This window comes from Eupeodes corollae, chromosome 2 (assembly GCF_945859685.1).
Source record: "Eupeodes corollae chromosome 2, idEupCoro1.1, whole genome shotgun sequence".
NCBI lineage: Eukaryota > Metazoa > Arthropoda > Insecta > Diptera > Syrphidae > Eupeodes > Eupeodes corollae.
Genome location: NC_079148.1, coordinates 98,156,757 through 98,176,228, shown reverse-complemented (window position 1 = coordinate 98,176,228; position 19,472 = coordinate 98,156,757). Strand labels below are relative to the sequence as shown.

The 19,472-nt window shown below is 37.5% G+C and overlaps 1 protein-coding gene across 1 annotated transcript in view; it reads left to right on the top strand.

Moving 5' to 3' along the window:
• Positions 1-2,842: 2,842 nt before the first annotated feature.
• LOC129948495 (motile sperm domain-containing protein 2-like) overlaps positions 2,843-19,472 on the top strand; it is a 66,269-nt gene continuing 49,639 nt past the window's right edge. Inside the window, exons 1-3 of the mRNA XM_056059516.1 lie at positions 2,843-3,649; positions 14,023-14,508; positions 14,570-14,814. Coding sequence (XP_055915491.1) covers positions 3,565-3,649; positions 14,023-14,508; positions 14,570-14,814 — 816 coding nt within the window. The 5' untranslated portion in view covers positions 2,843-3,564. The remainder of the gene's footprint in view (positions 3,650-14,022; positions 14,509-14,569; positions 14,815-19,472) is intronic.

Genomic DNA, 19,472 nt, shown 5'->3' with positions numbered 1-19,472 from the left:
TCCCAGCACCTCCCTGTTTTGTCTTGGGTCTTTAAATCCGAAGTGCTACCTTGGCTACAACGAGGTAGTGGTCCGAGTCGATGTTAGCTCCTCGGAAAGTTCGTACATCCATGATGCTGGAAGCGTGTCTGGCGTCGATCGCAATATGGTCAATCTGGTTGACGGTAGATTGATCTGGAGAAGTCCAAGTTCCTTTGTGGATGTTGAGGTGTGGAAAACGCGTACTGGCTACCATGACGTTTCGCCCCGCAGCAAAATCTATGAGCCTGAATCCATTGTCGGAAGTGTTGTCGTGCAGGCTGTTTTTCCCGATTATTCCACCAAAGATGTCTTTCCTTCCTAGCTTGGCATTTAAATCACCCAGGACTATTTTAATATCGTAGCTAGGGCACTGCTCATATGTTTTGTCTAAGAGCTCGAAGAACATATCTTTGGTGTTGTCGTCTTTCTCTTCTGTGGGGGCGTGCGCGCATATCAGGCTAATGTTGCCGAATTTAGCCTTGATGCGTATGGTCATGAGGCGCTCATTGATGCACCTATAGCTCAAGACTTCTTGCCTAAGTCTGGCTCCAATGACGAATCCGCATCCAAATAAGCGCTGTTGGTTTTCGTGGTAGCAGTCACCATAGTAAATATCGCAGTTTTATATCCTCTTTTTGCCCGGCCCATCCCATCGTATTTCCTGGATGGCGGTGATATCTGCTTTATATCGTTCTAGGGCCTCCGCTAATTCTTCGGCAGCACGTGGTCTGTTAAGGGACCTAACATTCCACGTGCATATCCGAAGTTCGTTGTCCTTTGTTCGTTTGCGTTGGTTGTCAACAGTAAATCCGTCCGTATCCGAGGCTTGTTGGTGCTTCGCAACTTTGAAAGCTTTTACGTGGCGAGAAAGTCACCCCGACGCACAACCCCCAACCTGGAGGGCCAGATCCTAAGTATAACTCCAAGGATGGGGAGCCGGATAAAACCGCTCCTTACAGGCCTGGGCTCCGAATAAGTCGAAGAAGCCCTATAAGGTGTTCACTAAGTAGTTCAACCTTACTGGAACTGTAGACGCCACCGTTGATTCCATCTCGGGAATTCCTCCGCTGCCGTCTGGATAAGGAGAGGTGCCTTAGTGGAAACACCTCTCCCCACCTCTCTCGTTTGCTGCCCCCAACAACTTTCCACTAGAGTTGGAACCCAATCTCCAGTTGAGGTACTAGGCACCCGATGTTCACCACGTGGAGGTGAGAGTAGGAGTTGATAGACAGAGGTTGGTTTTAGGAAAAAACCTGTGGACGCTTGTGTCCTCTTGAATGCACATGTCTACCATTTGAACATCTGAAGTGGTCGACATTATGTCTAAAAAAAAAAAAAAAAAAAAAAAAAAAAAAAAAAGTTATGGCATTTATTGCTGTAAAAATCCAAACTATTTATTTAATTAAATAAAAAAAAATAAAACATTTACATTCTGTATTTTTTTTTAATTTTTTGTATATAGAATTACTTCTTCGAAATTGAACGAAATAGTAAAACGTTAAATCCATTTTTATATTTTCTATAAAATGTTAGAAAACAAATGATTTTAACATTTAACTATCTCTTAACAATTAAAAGTTAAAATTACGGAATGGCTACTTTGACTTTAAGCAATTTGCTTAATCCATGTGACATCTGTATAATTATTCTTATAAGAGCAGTTTATTGAATGGTCTTGTCATTAGTTGGGAATTCACATTAATAGGTCCGTTTAAACGTATTTGCTTTGTTTATTTTCACGAACTGTCACTTTTTAAACATGTGTGTACTCTTGTTTAAAAAAAAGGCAATTAGCAATTTACTAAATAGTTAGCAAACGAAAACAAAATTGTACAATTTTGAAGTCACTTAGTAAATTGTTAAATATTTAGAAAATTGCCAACTTGCAAATTGTCAAACCCTTTACAAATGGTTGTTCAAAACGTTATGCCTTTATTTGTATACTGTCAGCTGTCGAACTTTTAAGTTCTCCTTTGACAACATAAAACTTAAATGAAAAAAAAAAGTGTAGAGTTTTTTGTCATTCTGTTTTGAAAAATAAAAACATCCAAGTTAATAAGAGAAAAAATACAACTATTTTCAAAAACATTAAAGTGAATTTGTGTCTGCTCAAAAAGATCAAAATTTTGAAGAATTTTAATATTGCTTGAATTTAATTCTGATCTAATAGGAAAAACTTCCATTTTGTTTTTTTTTTAAGAACGCTTCTAGATGACCCATCAAAAACCTAATTAACCTCAATTTTTGACTGAAATACTACCTTTTTTCAAGTGATACCGCCAACCTTGTATTTTCAATGAACATAAAGGTGTAAGTACTTTGAACAGTCATGAATTAATTGTTAAAATGTTGTATATTTAAGTATTTCCCGCCTTTATATCATTAGGCCCTTGCGTTGCGCAGCTATTAGTTGTGTCTCTATGAAAAATCCGGTTCTGGTCTCTTTCGAGTGGCCCCCAAAAACAAGTTGTTAACCGACGCTAATGATCACCGCAATGGCAAAGAGACTCAAGGTCGTCTTGCCGGCAGCGCGGCGCACAATTACTGTTACTTTTTTGTTGGTATTATATTTGTCTCGCTTACATTCATTTTGACCTATATAATAATCTTTTACACTGATTTACCACCATTACACTTTATCGTCACGTTCGTCGCGTCCGTCAGTCGGTCTTCTATCTAACGGTTACCCAACGCAAAGCGATCAATGTGTATTCTTTTGGAAACATTTCAATGAACTAGATGTCACTGCCTGGCAAGTGTTTATTTTTAATTTTTTAGTTCCGATCGGATCGCGACTCTGAGCGTTGTGTTGTGTTGATATGTTCATGTAGCGCGATCATTGATATTGAAAATCCCCGATTCACTCGCTAAACGTCAAATAAAAACTCGTCATTACGTCACTTTATTTGGCGGTCAGACATTCAGTTCGAACGTCTGCCGCTGAACATGAAGAGGGCCAAGTGTGATCAGATCACTCAGTTAGTAAAACTCATTTCAGTGGTTGACTTCACGATCGGTCGTCGCGTCTTGTCTTAAATATTTATTAATTATTGTTTTGTTAATTTGAACTTTGCCATGTAAACACTGACTGGGTAAACAAAAGTCGTTCAGTACTTTTCATTATCTTTCATTGTGTACCTGCACATTTTCAATGGCAAAGGCGTTAAGTTCGCAACACGAAATTGTTTGGCCTAAAATAATAGAGACCTACATTTTTCATTGAACTTGTGAACGGAGCGTTGCATATGGGGATTAATATTAACCATATTCAGATATCCACGCTACGATTGCACAAAGATTGTGTCTAGTGAATTTATATTGCCTTATCAGTTATTTGTTGATAATCAATGAATGTTTGTGTTGAACATTGATATAGTTTTTTTATTTAGCGCAAAAAAAAAAGTTCAAATTTGTCTAAAGAGTTTAATAGTTAAGTCGGTGACAAGTGTGGTTGTTGGACGTGCGTCGTCGTGATTTTGTGTTTTTTTTTTTACTTACATATTTTCTTCTTGTTCGATTCTTTAAGAAAATAAGGTTTTAAAAATGTCAATGAAACCAACTCTTGAGCAAGTAGAGACCTTGCGTGAATTGTTTTTGAAGAAATGTGAAAAGGAAACAATTCCATGTGGTAAGTTTTAACATAAATAAAATTAAGTTTTGGGTATTTTATTTCCAATTTATCAAAATTATTACAAACTCATATTGAAAAAAAAAAAAGAAATTGTGATAAGAAAGGCAAATAAAATATCGCTTAGAAAATAAATTTTAGGTAGCTAACAGGTGAGTTGAAGGCGAACCAAAATTAATCAAATATTATTTTCTTATCTTCATTTTCGAAATGTGATATCTACCTAAATTTTAAACTTGAAAATATTTTCTCTGGAAGCAAAACTTTGACATTGAATATAAAAATGCAATGTTATTTATTTTGGACTCTTTTGGGGCAACCAATTTTAACGTTTTATTAAACTCATGTTCACACCTTCTTCAAACTATTTAGTGCAATCGCATACGTAAAGTTTGTTATTAAAGTTCATAAAAGCTGAAAAAAGGTTAAAAGGGTGTAATTTATTTTTCTTCTACCAAATGGTTTAATTGAAAAATGTTACCTAGATGGTGTTCCATTTTGTGTAAAGACACATTTCAAATTGGACTTATTGATGTTAATATCAAAAAATAAACTCAAAACTATGCAAAATTTGGTTTTACATGAAGATACTTTTAAGATTTCAAGATACTTTGAAATGTGCTTCGTCATTTGTCGCATCAAAAAGCAATTTATAAAGTTTATGTTACTTTGATTTTAAGTTAAACACGGTTATAGGTTGAGAACACCGTCAAGTTTTGATCAATGGAGAATCCAGGGGTGTATTATGTGTCCTAACGCTCACACAGCTTAATTGTATGAGGAATTATTTCATCCGTAAAATTTATTACATAAATTATATTTGGAAATATCTACGTTTCAATACAATTTCTAACATTTTTTCATGAAGAGCACACAGAACCTCTCTGAACTATTGTATTTGAGCGCTTAACTATGGTGCATATTTAGAACAATGTTGAAATCCTGGAATGCTTTCATATATAGGAAGTCGTCCAAATTTCAAAAAAATATAATAACTTAAATTGTCACTTTAGTCTTTGAAATATTGAAGGACATTTTTAAGCATTGCCCAAAACCTCGTCTTTATGGTAAGAATGTGACCCCCTCTGATTAAAAGTCTTGATCAACCCTTGACTTGGCTCATAGATTTTGCTGCTGGGCGAAACATCCACAAAGGAACTTGGACTTCTCTAAATCAATCTACCGTCAACCAGATTGACCATATTGCGATAGATGTCAGACACGCTTCCAGCATCATGGATGTCCGAACTTTCCGCGGAGCTAACATCGACTCGGACCACTACCTAGTTGAAGCCAAGGTAGCACTTCGGATTTCCAGACCCAAGGAAAACAGGGAGGTGCTGAGAGAAGGTACAACATCCAACGGGTACAATCGCCATGGGTCGACCACTTCTGCAAATTGTATAACGGCGACCGACGAACCGAATTCCGCTGTCAGGCAGGATGAACCATTCAACATAGACGAAGAAAGCCAACAATCCCGTCCTCCCGACTTAGATGAAGTAACGATTGCCATATCTAAGCTGAAGTCTAATAAAGCCGCTGGATGGCTTAAATGCCGAGCTCTTTAAAGCAGCTGGAGATTAGTTGGTTAGGAGCATGCACAAACTCATCTGTAAGATATTTTTTTTTTTTTTTTTTATAATTTGCAATCACTCAAGGGGTTATTAGTACCCTTTATATGTTTATATTTAAACACAGTGCGAGCATTAGGAAAATAGGGAAGGATTAAAAAGGAGATACCGGTGCAGATTGGTCTTAAAGTTCTGAACATCAAAATGGGAGGGAAAAACAGAGTTGGCTAAAGCATTCCACATTCTCGATGTGCGATTTAAGAAAGAATCTCTATACTTGACAGTACGCCCGAAATTGAGCTCAAGGGTAAACTGATGAGCATTCCTGGAAGTGCGAGTATTACGGCTGAATCGTTTATGGGGTGGAATGCAACTGGCTAGTTCAACAGAACATTGTTTGTAAAAATATCGATAAAACAACGAAAGGCATGAAACATTGCGGCGGTGTTCTAGCGATGTAAATGTTTCAATTATAGTTCTATCGCCTATCATTTTTGAAGCCCTTTTTTGTATTCTATCCAAGACATTTAAACTTGTTTTGGGGGCACCTGCCCAGATATGCGAATTATATTCAAGCTTTGGACGGATGAAGGCTTTGTAAATTACAGCCAGATCAGAAGGGGTGAAAAATTTCTTGCACCGTAGGAGAAATCCTAAGCACCTGGCAGCATTTTTGGCAATATCAAATATATGATCGTTCCATAAAAGGTGATCTGTGATACACATACCAAGTACTGACAGTTGATTAGTTTCTTGGATGCAAGTGCCACTCATAGATAGTGGCATCGGGGGTATGTTACGCTTTAACGACAGGAGACAGCATTGAGTTTTCGAAGCATTAAATTCTACACGGTTTTTGATTCCCCATTGTACAATGCTGTCAAGATCAGAATTTAATGAGCTTATCATACGCTGCCGTTGAAGTTCCACATCCGAAGGACAAGGATGTGAATCTATAAACGAATATGAGAAGCTGAGGGTACTGTCGTCGGCGAAACTGGTTAATGGATTAGAAGTGGCAGACATAAGATCATTTATGAATATAAGAAAGAGTGTCGGAGACAAAACGGAGCCCTGGGGAACACCAGCATTTATTTTAAGAATTTCAGACTTGTAACCATCCAATACAACTTGTATTGAACGGTTAGAAAGGTAATTTCTAATCCAACGAAGAAGAGATTCATCAATACCAAAAGCACGCATTTTCGATAAGAGAGCTTGGTGCCAAACTCTATCAAATGCTTTTGAAATATCAAGAGCAATAATCTTACTTTCTCCAAAAAAAATGGTCGGAAGAAAGCATGCCCGATGATAGGAACTTCAGTATTGTTTTCCCGATCCTGAAAAAAGGAGACCCTCTAAACTGCACCAACTATAGAGGAATCAGTCTACTTAACATCGCCTATAAAATCTTCTCTGCCGTAATATGTGAACGTCTAAAGCCCATCGTCAACAACCATATAGGTACTTATCAGTGTGGTTTTAGACCAGGAAAGTCCACAGTCGATCAAATATTTACATTACGGCAGATACTGGAAAAAACCCAAAAACACCTAATCGATACCCACCATCTTTTCATCGATTTCAAGGCCGCATATGACAGCATCTACAGGGACGAACTGTCCGTTTGAATTCACGCTGCTCCATAAAGGTTGGAAACAACTTAACAGAACCTTTCGATGTCAAAAAAGGTTTTGGACAAGGTGATGCGCTGTCATGTGATTTTTTTAACATCGTGCTTGAAAGAATAGTGCAGAGCTCACACGTCAACACTAAAGGCACTATATTTCAAAAGTCTGTCCAATAACTGGCATATGCTGATAACATTGACATAATCGGAAGAACTCAGCGTGATTTCAATGGGGCTTTTGTGAGTATTGAGGCAGAGGCGGCAAAAATGGGTTTAATGGTTAATAAGGGCAAAACAAAGTACATGCTTCGTCAAGAAAGGACATACAACAACGACGTCATGGTCAAAACGTCACAATCCACAGACGTACCTTTGAGGTAGTCAAGGACTTCGTCTAATTAGGCTCCGCTGTACACGCAGAAAACAACACCAGCGCAGAGATCAAACGCAGAATAACTCTTTTTAACCGCTGTTTCTTTGGATTAAGAAAGCAATTGAGTGGTAAAGTCCTCTCTCGAGTGACCAAAGTGTTGCTATATAAGACACTTATCTTCCCCGTCCTGCTATACGGTGCAGAAGCATTGACTATTACATAAGCGGATGATGCACTTTGGGTCGATTCGAGAGAAAAGTGAGTGGAGGAGAAGATTGAACAACGAGCTGTACGGGCTGTACAGTGACGTAGACTTAGCCAGAAGGGTAAAAGTTCAACGACTAAGATAGCTGAGTCACGTAGAGCCCATGGAAACCAATGCTCTGGCCCGGAAAGTCTTCGAATCCACACCCACATGACAGCGCAGTAGAGGAAGACCGCGGATCAGGTGGCGCGCACAAGTGGAAGGTGACCTCACCCAACTTGGAGCACGAAACTGGAGACATCTAGCTAGGGACCGATCTAGATGGAGAAGTTTGTTGGGTGAGGGCCTAGTTCACTCAGGACTGTAGCGCCACCTTAAGTAAGTAAGTAAGATCTGCAATCCACGTTGTAAGTCTCTTCTGCAACAGAGTTGTACAAATTTTATAAGTCGAATTAAGAAAAAAAATCCACAATAGTTTGCTGCATCCAACAAGGATACTTTTTTGTGTATCGGGAAGATTATAGTGTCTCGAAATTCATTTACGGAAATATGCCCCTCAAATACTCCATTAAAAAGTATTACCAGATGTTCTTTTAATGTGTTTACAGAACTCAGAAGGAATATTTGCACCCGCGGCTTTTCCATCTTTGGGCGATCCTAGAGTTAATTCCATTTCCTAATTTTAAAATGAGTGGATAGACTGTTTGCACATAGTTTCTTATGCACTGCGAATTGTTTACTATTCAATTTCCACGCAAGTGCCTGCAGTTCTTCATAGCTCTTCTTTTGTTCTTACATAGCTCCTTATATTGAGAATTGGCCTCTAAATAGTTTCTTTGAAACAACTCTTGGGAATTCCGGAAACTTCTCAACCATGCAAAGGATTTCTTACGGGCTTATGGATATTCTTCATCAAACCAAGGCTCCTTTATAAATTTGCTAATTTTTCCACTGTCCTGTTGTTGTACGACTTTATAATTTGCTCTAACACAGGGAACTGTACATTTTGGTGTGATTGACGTTTCGAATCAAGTTGTCTAGGAAGAATAGCGTGTTACAGGAAGGAAACAACCACTGGAAAATGATCCGATTATGGGATTTCTTTGATCTCAAATTGAGATAACCTTATAAACCTTAAAATCAACAAAGTTTTAATAAAGTAACACAAAGGGTTTCAGGAGAATAAGGTCCTGAGTTTACTCAATGACGCCACAACAAATAATTTTGAATATCCGACTATCCAAACCTAAACGGTCGATGGTGGTGGGCATAGCAGAGCCTTGTCAACTAATTTCTTTCTTAATGAAATGGAAAACATACATTTTGACCACCTTGTTCATGTAACAGTCTTACGATCGACCCGGCGATATCAATTGGATCTGTGATTTGACCTTATCATCGAAGCACTCCGTTAACAACAGCCCGAAGCTGTTAGCAAAGTCTTACAAAATTGGAATGATAGAATGCCCTAGTGTCGAGGTAGTTCCATTAATGCTAAAGATGTGTTAAATAAATAATATGATACATTATTAAACAAAAGGTATCATCTGGCCTATCCATATGTTTGATCAAAATCAAGAACATTTTGAATTTTTGGGGTATCAGCATACCTTTTTCCGAATCAATAAAAATGAAAAGTAATTTATATATCTACGTATGCACATATGTATGCACGTAAATACGAATTGTAAAATTTAAATATTGAAACCGACTACAACTTAATTACCCAGAAAATAAAGTTTCTTGGGCCACACTAAACGTGACTTTTCTTCCGTAATTCTTTAACTGCTTCCGTTCACTTTCCATCGTAACCAAAGACAAAAATTCAGTATTTACAAATTCAAGTCACATATAATAATCAGTGTCAAAAAATATTGTGTACAAATTCTTACTTTCATATTTATAGGTAAATATGTACTTAAATACTTCTACTATCAGAGAACGAACGTTAACATTTGTATAAAATAAGTTATTTTATTAGTTGTAAATTAATATTTTTAAACAACAATTTTAATGAAAATAGGAAATGCAAACAGCTATTGATAGAAAAAAAACGTAATCTTTGATGCAATTACAAATTCTCAGATGCAAATATAATTAACACTTGTGTCGTAGAATGTTAACTGAGGTGGTTATTTAATGAACAGGTGCTTAACATGATCATTTGTGAGTAATATAATTATTCCTAATGCACGAAACAAATATGGCAAGATCGTAGGTTTTAATCGCTGTAGACATCTACATTAATGATTTATGCAATGAATCATGAAGCTTAATTTTTAAGTGTAATTTTGCTGCATTTTTGATAAACTGTAGATAATGCATGTTTACACATTTAAGAGTAATGATTATTAAATTAATAGACATTTTCTGGGATTAATACTGAGATACCCTTTAGACGTCATTATTCACTAATTAGAATAAGTAAAATTGGACAATTCTAATGGCCAAATGACAAAGCTCTTAATTAAAATAAAAACTCGATTTAGTGATTCAGAGTTTATCTTACTTACTTTACTTAAGGTGGCGCTACAGTCCGGGCGGACCTGGGTCTCAACCAACGTTGAGCTCGGTCCCTAGCTAGCTGTCGCCAGTTTCACACGCCAAGTTCGGTGAGGTCTTCACCCACCTGCTTTCGCCACCTAAGTCGCGGTCTTCCTCTACTGCGCCGTCCCTCGGAATTGTATTCGAAGACCTTTCGGGCTGGAGCGTTGATGTCCATTCGCTCTACATGACCTAACCATCTAAGCCGTTGGATTTTAATTCTGTTAACTAGGTCAGTGTCGCTGTAATGCCCGTACAGTTCGTCGTTATATCTTCTCCTCCATTCTTCATCTATATCCATACGGGATTAAAAAAGAAGAATTTTTCTCTCATCTTTCTTTGACAGGGTCCAGGCCTAATCGCTATTTATGAGAACCGGGATGGTGATCTTAGATGCTCGAGAGAGCGATTTACTAATCAAGTGCCTTCTAAGTCCAAAGAAGCAGCGTTTTGCAAGAGTTATTCCTTGTTTGTCTGTGTCAATAGCGGTGCGCAGGTAGACAAAGTCCTCAACTACCTCAAAGTTATAGATGGAGAAGTTTTTTCAAGACGTCGTTGTTCAATGTCTTTTTTTGAAGGCAGCATATACTTCGTCTTACCCTCATTGACCACTAAACCCATCTTCTTCGCTTCCGTCGCAATGCTCAAAAACGCTCCACTGACATCACGCTTTGATCTTCCAATTATGTCAATATCATCTGCGTATCCGAGTAATTGGATGGATCTTTGGAAGATTGTGCCTCTAGTGTTGACGGTTAAGTTTTACCAATTCTTTCCATAACGATGTTGAAGAAGTCGCATGACAGTGCATCGCCTTGTCTAAAACCTTTTTTGACATCAAATGCACCGTTGCGATCTTTCCCGACCTTGATAGAGCAGCGTGCATTCTCCATCGTCATTCTGCACAAACGGATAAGTTTGACAGGGATGCCAAAACTAGACATTGCTCGGTAGAGCTATTCCCTATGGATGCTATCATACGCGGCTTTAAAATCGATAAAGAGATGGTGGGTATCGATTTGAAGCTCCTGGGTTTTTTCCAAGATCTGCCATAGTGTGAATATTTGGTCGAAAGTAGATTTTCCTGGTCTGAAGCCACACTGATAAGGACCAATCAGGTTGTTGACGAATGGCTTCAGACGTTCACATAATACGGCAGAGAGGATCTTATACGCAATGTTAAGGAGACTGATGCCTCTGTAGTTGGTGCAATTTGGAGGATCTCCTTTCTTATGTATCGGGCATACTATGCTGATATTCCATTGATCGGGCATGCTTTCTTCCGACCATATTTTGCAGATGAGTTGGTGCATGCTCCCTACCAAGTCATCGCCTTCTGCTTTAAATAGTTCTTTAAATAGTCAGCTCCAGCAGCTTTGTAGACTGCGGTTCTACTACGATGGTTCCTTGATCGACTTTTCAGGCTTCGGTTCGTGGCTGGTACCCTTGGGAGGTTGTTTTACCGTTTGGTAAAATTTACGAACCTCATTCCTGTTGTGCGATCCCTCTATTTATCTCCTCAATCGAGCGCTTCTCTTGCTCTCTTTTTTTCCAAATAAGAAGCCGGTGTTCCTCTCTCCTCTTTTGCTCGTAAAGCTCGCAAGCAGCTCTGGTTGTCTGTTGTTTCACTGCGTGAGCTTACCGGCATTCGTCGCCAAACCAGGGGTTTCGCTGTGGTGGCCGTGTGAAACCTAGCACTTCAGAGGCGGCATCTCTGATAGCTGCAAGGCAATGTTGCCACTGTTTTTCAATGCTTAATGCAGGCAGCATAGAACTCCTTAAGAGGTTATTAGAGACTCGATCGGAAAAGGACATGGCAATCTCTTTCGATTGTAGCCGTCTAAAGTCAAAACTTTTCACAGTACTTCCTTGTTTTGACTTGGATGTATGTAGCCGTACCTTGGCTACAACGTGGTAGTGGTCCAAGTCAATGCTGGCTCCTCGGAATGTTCGGACATCCTGTATACTGGAGAAGTGTCGTGCGTCGATCACAATGTGGTCAATCTGTTTGCAAATTGATTGATCAAAGATTACGTACTAGCTACCAGAACGTCTCGCCCCGCAGTGAAATTGATCAACCTGAATCCGTTGTCGGAGGCGGTGTCGTGCAATCTGTATCTCCCGATTGTGCCACCAAAGATGTCTTCTCTTCCTAGCTTGGCGTTAAAATCTCCTAAGAAAATTTTAATGTCATAGCCAGGGCACTGCTCATATGTCTTGTCTAAGAGCTCGAAGAGTTTTATCTTTGGTGTCTTCATCTTTCTAATCAGTTGGAGCATGCGCGCATATCAGGCTTATGTTGGCGAATTCAGCCTTGATGCAGATTGTCGTGATGCGCTCGCTCACACTGTTGAAACTCAAGACCTTTTGCCTGAGTCTAGTTCCAACAACAAATCCACACCCAAATAGACGCTGTCTTTGTTCTCGGTAGCAGTCCCCGTAGTAGATATCGCAGTCTTTTAGTTTATGTTTTCCCGGTCCATCCCATCGCACTTCTTGGATAGCTGTAATATCTGCCTTGCAGCAGTTTAGGGCTTCCGCTAATTGTTTGGCTGCACGTGGTCTGTTAAGGGACCTAACATTCCACGTACATATCCGAAGTTCGTTGTCAACAGTGAATCCGTCCGGATCCGAGGCTTGTTGATGCTTCGCAACTAAGGTATTTTTACGTGTCCAGGAAGTCACGTTATTTAATTATATTAAGCTTAAATAACAAAAATCATTGATCTATATTTGTTCACTCCAATCGGGCAATCAGTGAAATATCAAAATCTCAAATGACCCTGATACCAAGCATTTCCAATTCACTACCCATCTTGAGGGAGTACCCCAATCGCTTAATGGCTGAGTGGGGTGGTAATTGCCCGCAACCTCGGAGGTAGGGTATTCGATTCCGTGTCTCGACAATTTAGTGGGAAAGGCAGCTGCTAACTATTGTCCATCGGCTGTTCAATTCTTTGATTTCGTGCAGAATTTGTACACGTTTTTCAAAGCCAATACAACGTGGCACCGAATTCTGATTGAGAAATTATCGGAGAAAAAAAGCGGCAAATTTTTAGTCTTGCAAAAACCTCAGCGACACTCGTTGGTCTTGTCGAGCTCTAACCAGCATATCTTCCAATAAAGAGCAAAAAAACAAAGTGAGGAATGAAGCAACGCACGTTCTACAGAAGATGAGTGGTCTCGAAACCGCTTTATTTGCAACATTTTGGAACGATATCTTGGGCCGATTCAACGCTACAAACAAGCTGTTGCAAGACCCGAAAATGATTCTTAATTTGGCAAAGCCAAAAAATATCTTAACTGGGAAATATGTACAATCACGCACCCGCAGCAGAACGAGAAATGTCAGGTTGAATCCGCTTGATTAAAGGAAAGCACAAGACGAAAATCTGTCACCCAAGGAAAAATACAAAGTATCCGCCTTCATTCCAGTAATTGACCAGCTATCCGTTTCTCTTACTCAAAGATTGCATGCCTATGAAGCTGTACGTGCGAGATTTGTATTCTTGAATCACATCAAGAAGATGGGTGCTGAAAATTTGCACGCTGCAGCAGAGGCATTGGCGCAAGTGTATCCGGATGATTTAGACCCTAGTCTCATTAATGAGTCGGTGTCTTTGATTGACTCATACAAAAAGGAAAAGGACTATGGAACAGATCAATCGCCGGAACTATTTTACTACCAAATTCTCGAAAAATTAAAATTTCAGAGATACATTCCCAAACCTCGAAATTGCCTTGAGAATGTATTTGATTTTGATGGTAACAAATTGCTTAGGCTTCGAACCACGATGGGACCAAACCCTCTATCGAAAATCTTTTTTCCTGAAGGTCTAATAAATTGAAGTCTTATATTAAACTGAGATCTAATTCAGAGTTCTAAACCTTATGAACTTCATAAAAAAATTAGTTAGAGCTTAATCGAGTTCTAATTTATCAATAAACTAAGTTTAAGAGACTAGAACTTTGTCAAGAAATGAAAGCAACACTTTTATATTTTCCTAATTTTTCGTGTTAAATTATTTTTTGTTTTTTTATTTCCAGGAAGCTTTCATCCAATCGATCTGGAAAGAGTTAAAACAAATAATTTCTATTTGGAAAAATATCTCGAGCACAATGATTTGGATATGAAGCTATCCCTACAATTGCTCTGGGACATCTTAGTATGGCGCAAGAATTTCGGAGCTAACGAAGTAAACGAAAGCAACATTCGCATGGACTATCTTAATCAAGGCATTGTATTTCCTCGCAACAGAGATAGGGATGGGAAAATTTTGCTCATATTCAAAGCCAAGCTGCATGTAAAAGGGAGCAAGGATATGAAGGAATTGATGCGAGTTGTTGTCTATTGGATCGAAAGGGTTTTGGCTGAGAATGATTTGGACAGAATGACAGCTTTCTTTGATATGCAAGGCACAAGTGTTAGCAATGTTGATATGGATCTTATCAAAAATATCATCGAAATATTTAAACTCTATCCACTTCCGCTGAATTACATTCTTATCTACGAACTGCCTTGGTTATTAAATGGTAAGAATTTCAATCTAAAAATGAATGCGAGTTTTCTGTAACAGTGTTTTTTTTTCTATAGCTGCATTCAAAATTATCAAAACACTTATGCCTCCAAAAGCTGTCGAGGTAATGAAGTTCCTCAATCCTAAAAATGTTTCAGAATTTGTTGATGATGAAAATAGACTCGCTTGTTGGGGTGGCAAGGATAACTACACATTTTCCTTCGAGCCAGCTAGACCTAAATCGTCAAATCAAAGGAAATCAAATTTAAACAACAACAATAATAATGAAGAGTTTTTTGACCAATCTACCTCAATGAAAAAGGTATGTATAGATATTTTCAATTGAGAAATAATCAAATTATAATTGAAGTCGAGAATTTTTAAAAATAAACTTTGTGAGATGTAAATTGCTTCAAAAGAATTACTAGACAATTTTTCAATGACGATTTATTCCCCTTTATGGTCGGTTAAAAGCCATGGAAAGTTTACTTATTAATCACGTTCTTGATTTTCATCGATTTGTGCTTTTTTTTCTTTCTTTTTCCATTTCTATCCGAGACAGTGCGGATGTGGGTCATTTCTATCTGATTTGAGCAGGTGTTCGGTTCGAGTGGTTCAAATTATAAGGGTAGGGAAAAGGTGTGTGCTCTGATTAAATTTTAATTAAAAAGAAAAATAATATCCTTGTAATCAATTTAATTTTGTGTAAGGGGCTGGGCTAGGCAATAGGCACTCAAAGGAAAAAGATTTTTTATTCATATAGTTTTGAACTTTGACCTTCTACTATTTTAAGTTTAAGAACATAAACTAATTCATCTATGATAGGTTAGGTTAGGTTAGGTTAAAGTGGCTGTTGGTTGGGAAGTGCAACACACTAAGACCAAAGTATGGTCAGTTGTGATACCACATGGATCAGTTTATCAGCTTAATTCGTCGAACCAGTTGGAGCTCCGAATGAAGCGTAGGAGACAAATAATGTCAGAATTTTGTAGATTGCTGGTATCGTTGAAGTAGTAGTCTCCAAGGTGGATTCTACGTCTTTGTGATAAGGCAGGGCATGTGCGCAGAAGATGAGAGATTGTCTCCTCCTCCTCCTCGTCCATGCAACTCCTGCAAAAATCATTTGCAGGGGCTCCAAGTCGAATAGCATGCCTTCCTATCAAGCAGTGCCCAGTCAGGACACCAATAACGTAGCTAATGTGCAATCTACTCAGAGAGATTAATTGTTTTGAGCGCCTGGCGCTAAGATTAGGCCAAATTAGTTTTGTCGCTAAACAGGTGGTGGTGTTATTCCACCTGAAGCTTGTTTTCTCTATGGTATGTTGCTTTAGCATGAGTTTACATGTAGCTTAGGGGATACCTATGCTAGCATTGTCAGCCAGCAGAGGTAAAGTTGTTCCCGCTTTTTGCAAGTTCGTCAGCTTTACAATTTTCTGGAATGTCTCTATGGCCCGGCACCCAGAAAAGGTGAATGTTGAACTGTGTATATCCATCTCCGTAAGAGATGATCGACAATTTAGGGCTGTTAGTGAGTTAGTGGAGACAGATTCTAGGGACTTTAACGCAGCTTGGCTATCCGAGAAATGCGTATATCATTAGTGTTCTCAAAGCCATGATAGAACTTCTTTTATAGCAGAATTTCAGCTTGGAACACGCTACAATAATCGGGTGAACGAAATGAGAGACTTAAGTTTAGTCTATCTGAGTATACGCCTCCACCAACCCCACCCTCCGTTTTTGATCCGTCTGTATAAAAGTTTATAGGATCATCGTTCAAAAATGATGTATTCTCCCAAGAAGACCTGGGAGGTATAGTCACTTTGAAGCTATAGTTATTAAACTGTGGATAGGGTATGGTGCAGTCAATATTACTGTTTATAGTTCTGAACGAGTTCAAAATAGTGGTGTGGCCAATTCCATTATTGATCCAGAGAGAGGAGGCTTGAAGCCGTGTGGCTGCATTAGCGGCCGTTTGCTTGCTGAAAATATCGAGCGGTATTAAATGGAACAGAACATAAAGTGAGGCGGAAGTGGTAGCGCCAAGTGCTCCTCCCATACACAGGCAGGCTGATCGTTGGACTTTGCTGAGTTTATCATATTTATCGCCGTCCACCATACCGCTACTCCATAAGTAAGGATCGGCCTTATGACCGAGATATATAGCCAGTGTGTAATACGGGGCTGTAGGTCCCATTTATTGCCAATGGCCTTTTTACAGGAGAACAGGGCTACTGTGGCCTTGTTTATTCTCTCTTGAATATTAGGTTCCCAACTTAATTTCTTATCCAAAATGAGACTAAAGTATTTTGCTTGTTCAGAGAATTTAAGTGGTAAGAAAATACAAAATAAAAATGCAATACTTATTTTTTTTTAATCTGCGCTAAAATGAAGTCAAGATACCGGAGTTTTCAATGAAAACATGGACATTTTTTTGGAAACCATTTGAGATATAACAAATTTGGACTCTTTTATGACTGAAACACAAACAAACTTCAGCTTCGGCTTCTTCTGCGTTACGTTGGATCTGCTTCGAGGTTGCTTTGAATGACACTTCCAATATGACATTTATAAAATGCACTGTCATCAGCAGCTGTTATTTTTTCTCAAAAAAAAAAAATATGAGTTTTGAAATCGAAAAAATTAAATTTACCGCGGAAGTATCTTACACAGCCTATAAAAACCAATAGGAATTCCTCAAAAAGCAAATGTATTTTGTTTGTTGACTTTTTTTACAGCTGTTGAGCTGTTGAGCTGTCACACAAAGCAAATGTTCAGCAAATTTAAACTAGAGCTTCCGTTTGGAGTCACATTACGTAACATTACGTTATTTCCTTACGATTGTCAAATGAAACGTAAGGTTGAATCTTTATTGTGGTAGGATGCATTGAATTCCTATGACTGAACTCGTAATCTTCAGGCGAAGCCGAAGTTGAAGCGACTCATTTTTTTAAATTCCCATAAAATAGGAAGTTATTGTAACTGGTCCGATTTTTCGAATTACAAATTTTAAAATTTCTCAACGTTTCACGGTCCCTATAATCTCAATCAAAGGTTTTTAGAGAGCTGTCTGAGTGTGCGTGGGCACGTTTGTTCGGACGCTCGAGAACTTTTTAACTTCCCATAGGAAGTTATTGTAATGGGTCCGATTTGTCAAATTGAAAATTTTGCCATTTCCCTATGTTTCAAGGTCCCTAGAGTCGAAATAAAAGATTTTTAGAAAGTTGTCTGTGCGTGGGTGTGTGCGTACGTTTGTACGTCCGTACGTTCGCGGAGTTTTTTCGTCCTGCATAGCTCAAGAACCAGAAGAGATATCGACTTTAAATAAATTTTGTTATACAGATAATAAGGCAAAAAGATGCAGAAAGGGCTGTCAAGAAAATTGCGTAGGTGGTGTTTTTTACCACAGCAGTTTGAAAAAAGGTGAAAATATTGGTTAACCATAAATATTTTACGAACCAAAAACGCCAGAGACTTGAATTAAATTTTATATGATATATTGTAACGTGATATCAAAAAAGTTGAAAAAAATCCATTTAACGGTTTTTTTTTATAAATCAAAAAAACTGAGGAAAAAAAGAATATGTCACCTCCAAAATTTTACGACTAAAATATGATTTCATCTCCAAAACAATTTCGTGCAACGAAGAATAATGTTTTTGACATCTGATAAAATTTTGAGAAATATTGAATTGACAGTTTTTTTTATAAAAAATAAAAATTTAAAAAACAACAACAACTCAAAGTTGGTAAAAATTGAATATCGATTCAAATATCTTTTCAAAAACTTGAAATTTAGGCTTCAAACTTATTTTATCTTATAATGAATATTGTTTAAAACATTCTGAAAAATGTTGAGAAAAATCGAATTGACATCTTTTTTACAAAATATAAAATCCTAAAAAAAATTAATAAAAGTTGGTAAAAATTGATTTTCGACTCAAATATCTTTTCAAAACATTGAGATATAGGCTTTAATTTACTTTTTTCTTTCAAAAAATATTGTTGTCAACATTCAGTAACATTAAAAAAATCGAATTGACAGTTTTTGTACTAAAAATTAAAAACCTAATAAAAATTTAACAAAAGTTGGTAAAAATTGATTTTACTCAAACATCTTTTCAAAACTTTGAAATATTGCCTTCCAACTAATTGTATCTTATAAGAAATATTGTTTTCAACATTCGATAAAATTTTGAAAAAAATCGAATTGACAGTATTTTTACAGAAAATAAAACTCTAAGAAAAAACAATACTAAAATTTGGTAAAAATTTACTTTCGACTCAAATAGCTTTTCAAAAATTAAAAATATTGGCTTCAAACTTATTTTATTTTACAGAAATATTGTTTTCGATATTCCGTAATTTTTATATAAAAATCCAACAGTCCGTTTTTTTATAAAAAATAAAATCTACAAAAATAGTACCCAAATTTGGTAAAAATTGATACGAGTACATATAGACAAACTTTTAAGCAAAACAAAGCGACAGCCGGGATGGAAAGTTATCAGTGTGGGTCGCAACCCAGCTCTTTTTTTTAAATTATTTTAATTGTAATTACATTCCTATTTTTTATCCAAATTAATGCACGTTATCGGATGGTTTGGAATGTTAATTGCACATTTTATTTCTTAACTTCCTGCTTTTGCGATACTATGATAAAAATGTGATTTCTGCTGAATCATTGTTTTTTTATGATTGCGTATCTAAGTCCCAATATGTGAAACCATTAATACTTTGTTCATAACAGAAGGTCAGGAATCATAGAAATGCTATGAACACTATGAATGCTATGACTTTCATCAATGTGATGTAGAAAGGATTGGCATAAAAGTTAAAACTGCGACAGGACTGCTATACATAATCGATACTTATATACCTCCAAGCTCTCCTAACAACGTTTATGAAAACTTAATTAATTGCATAGACAGAATAAACGATGAAGACGAGTTACTTAGTCTTAGGAGATTTCAGTCTTCCAAA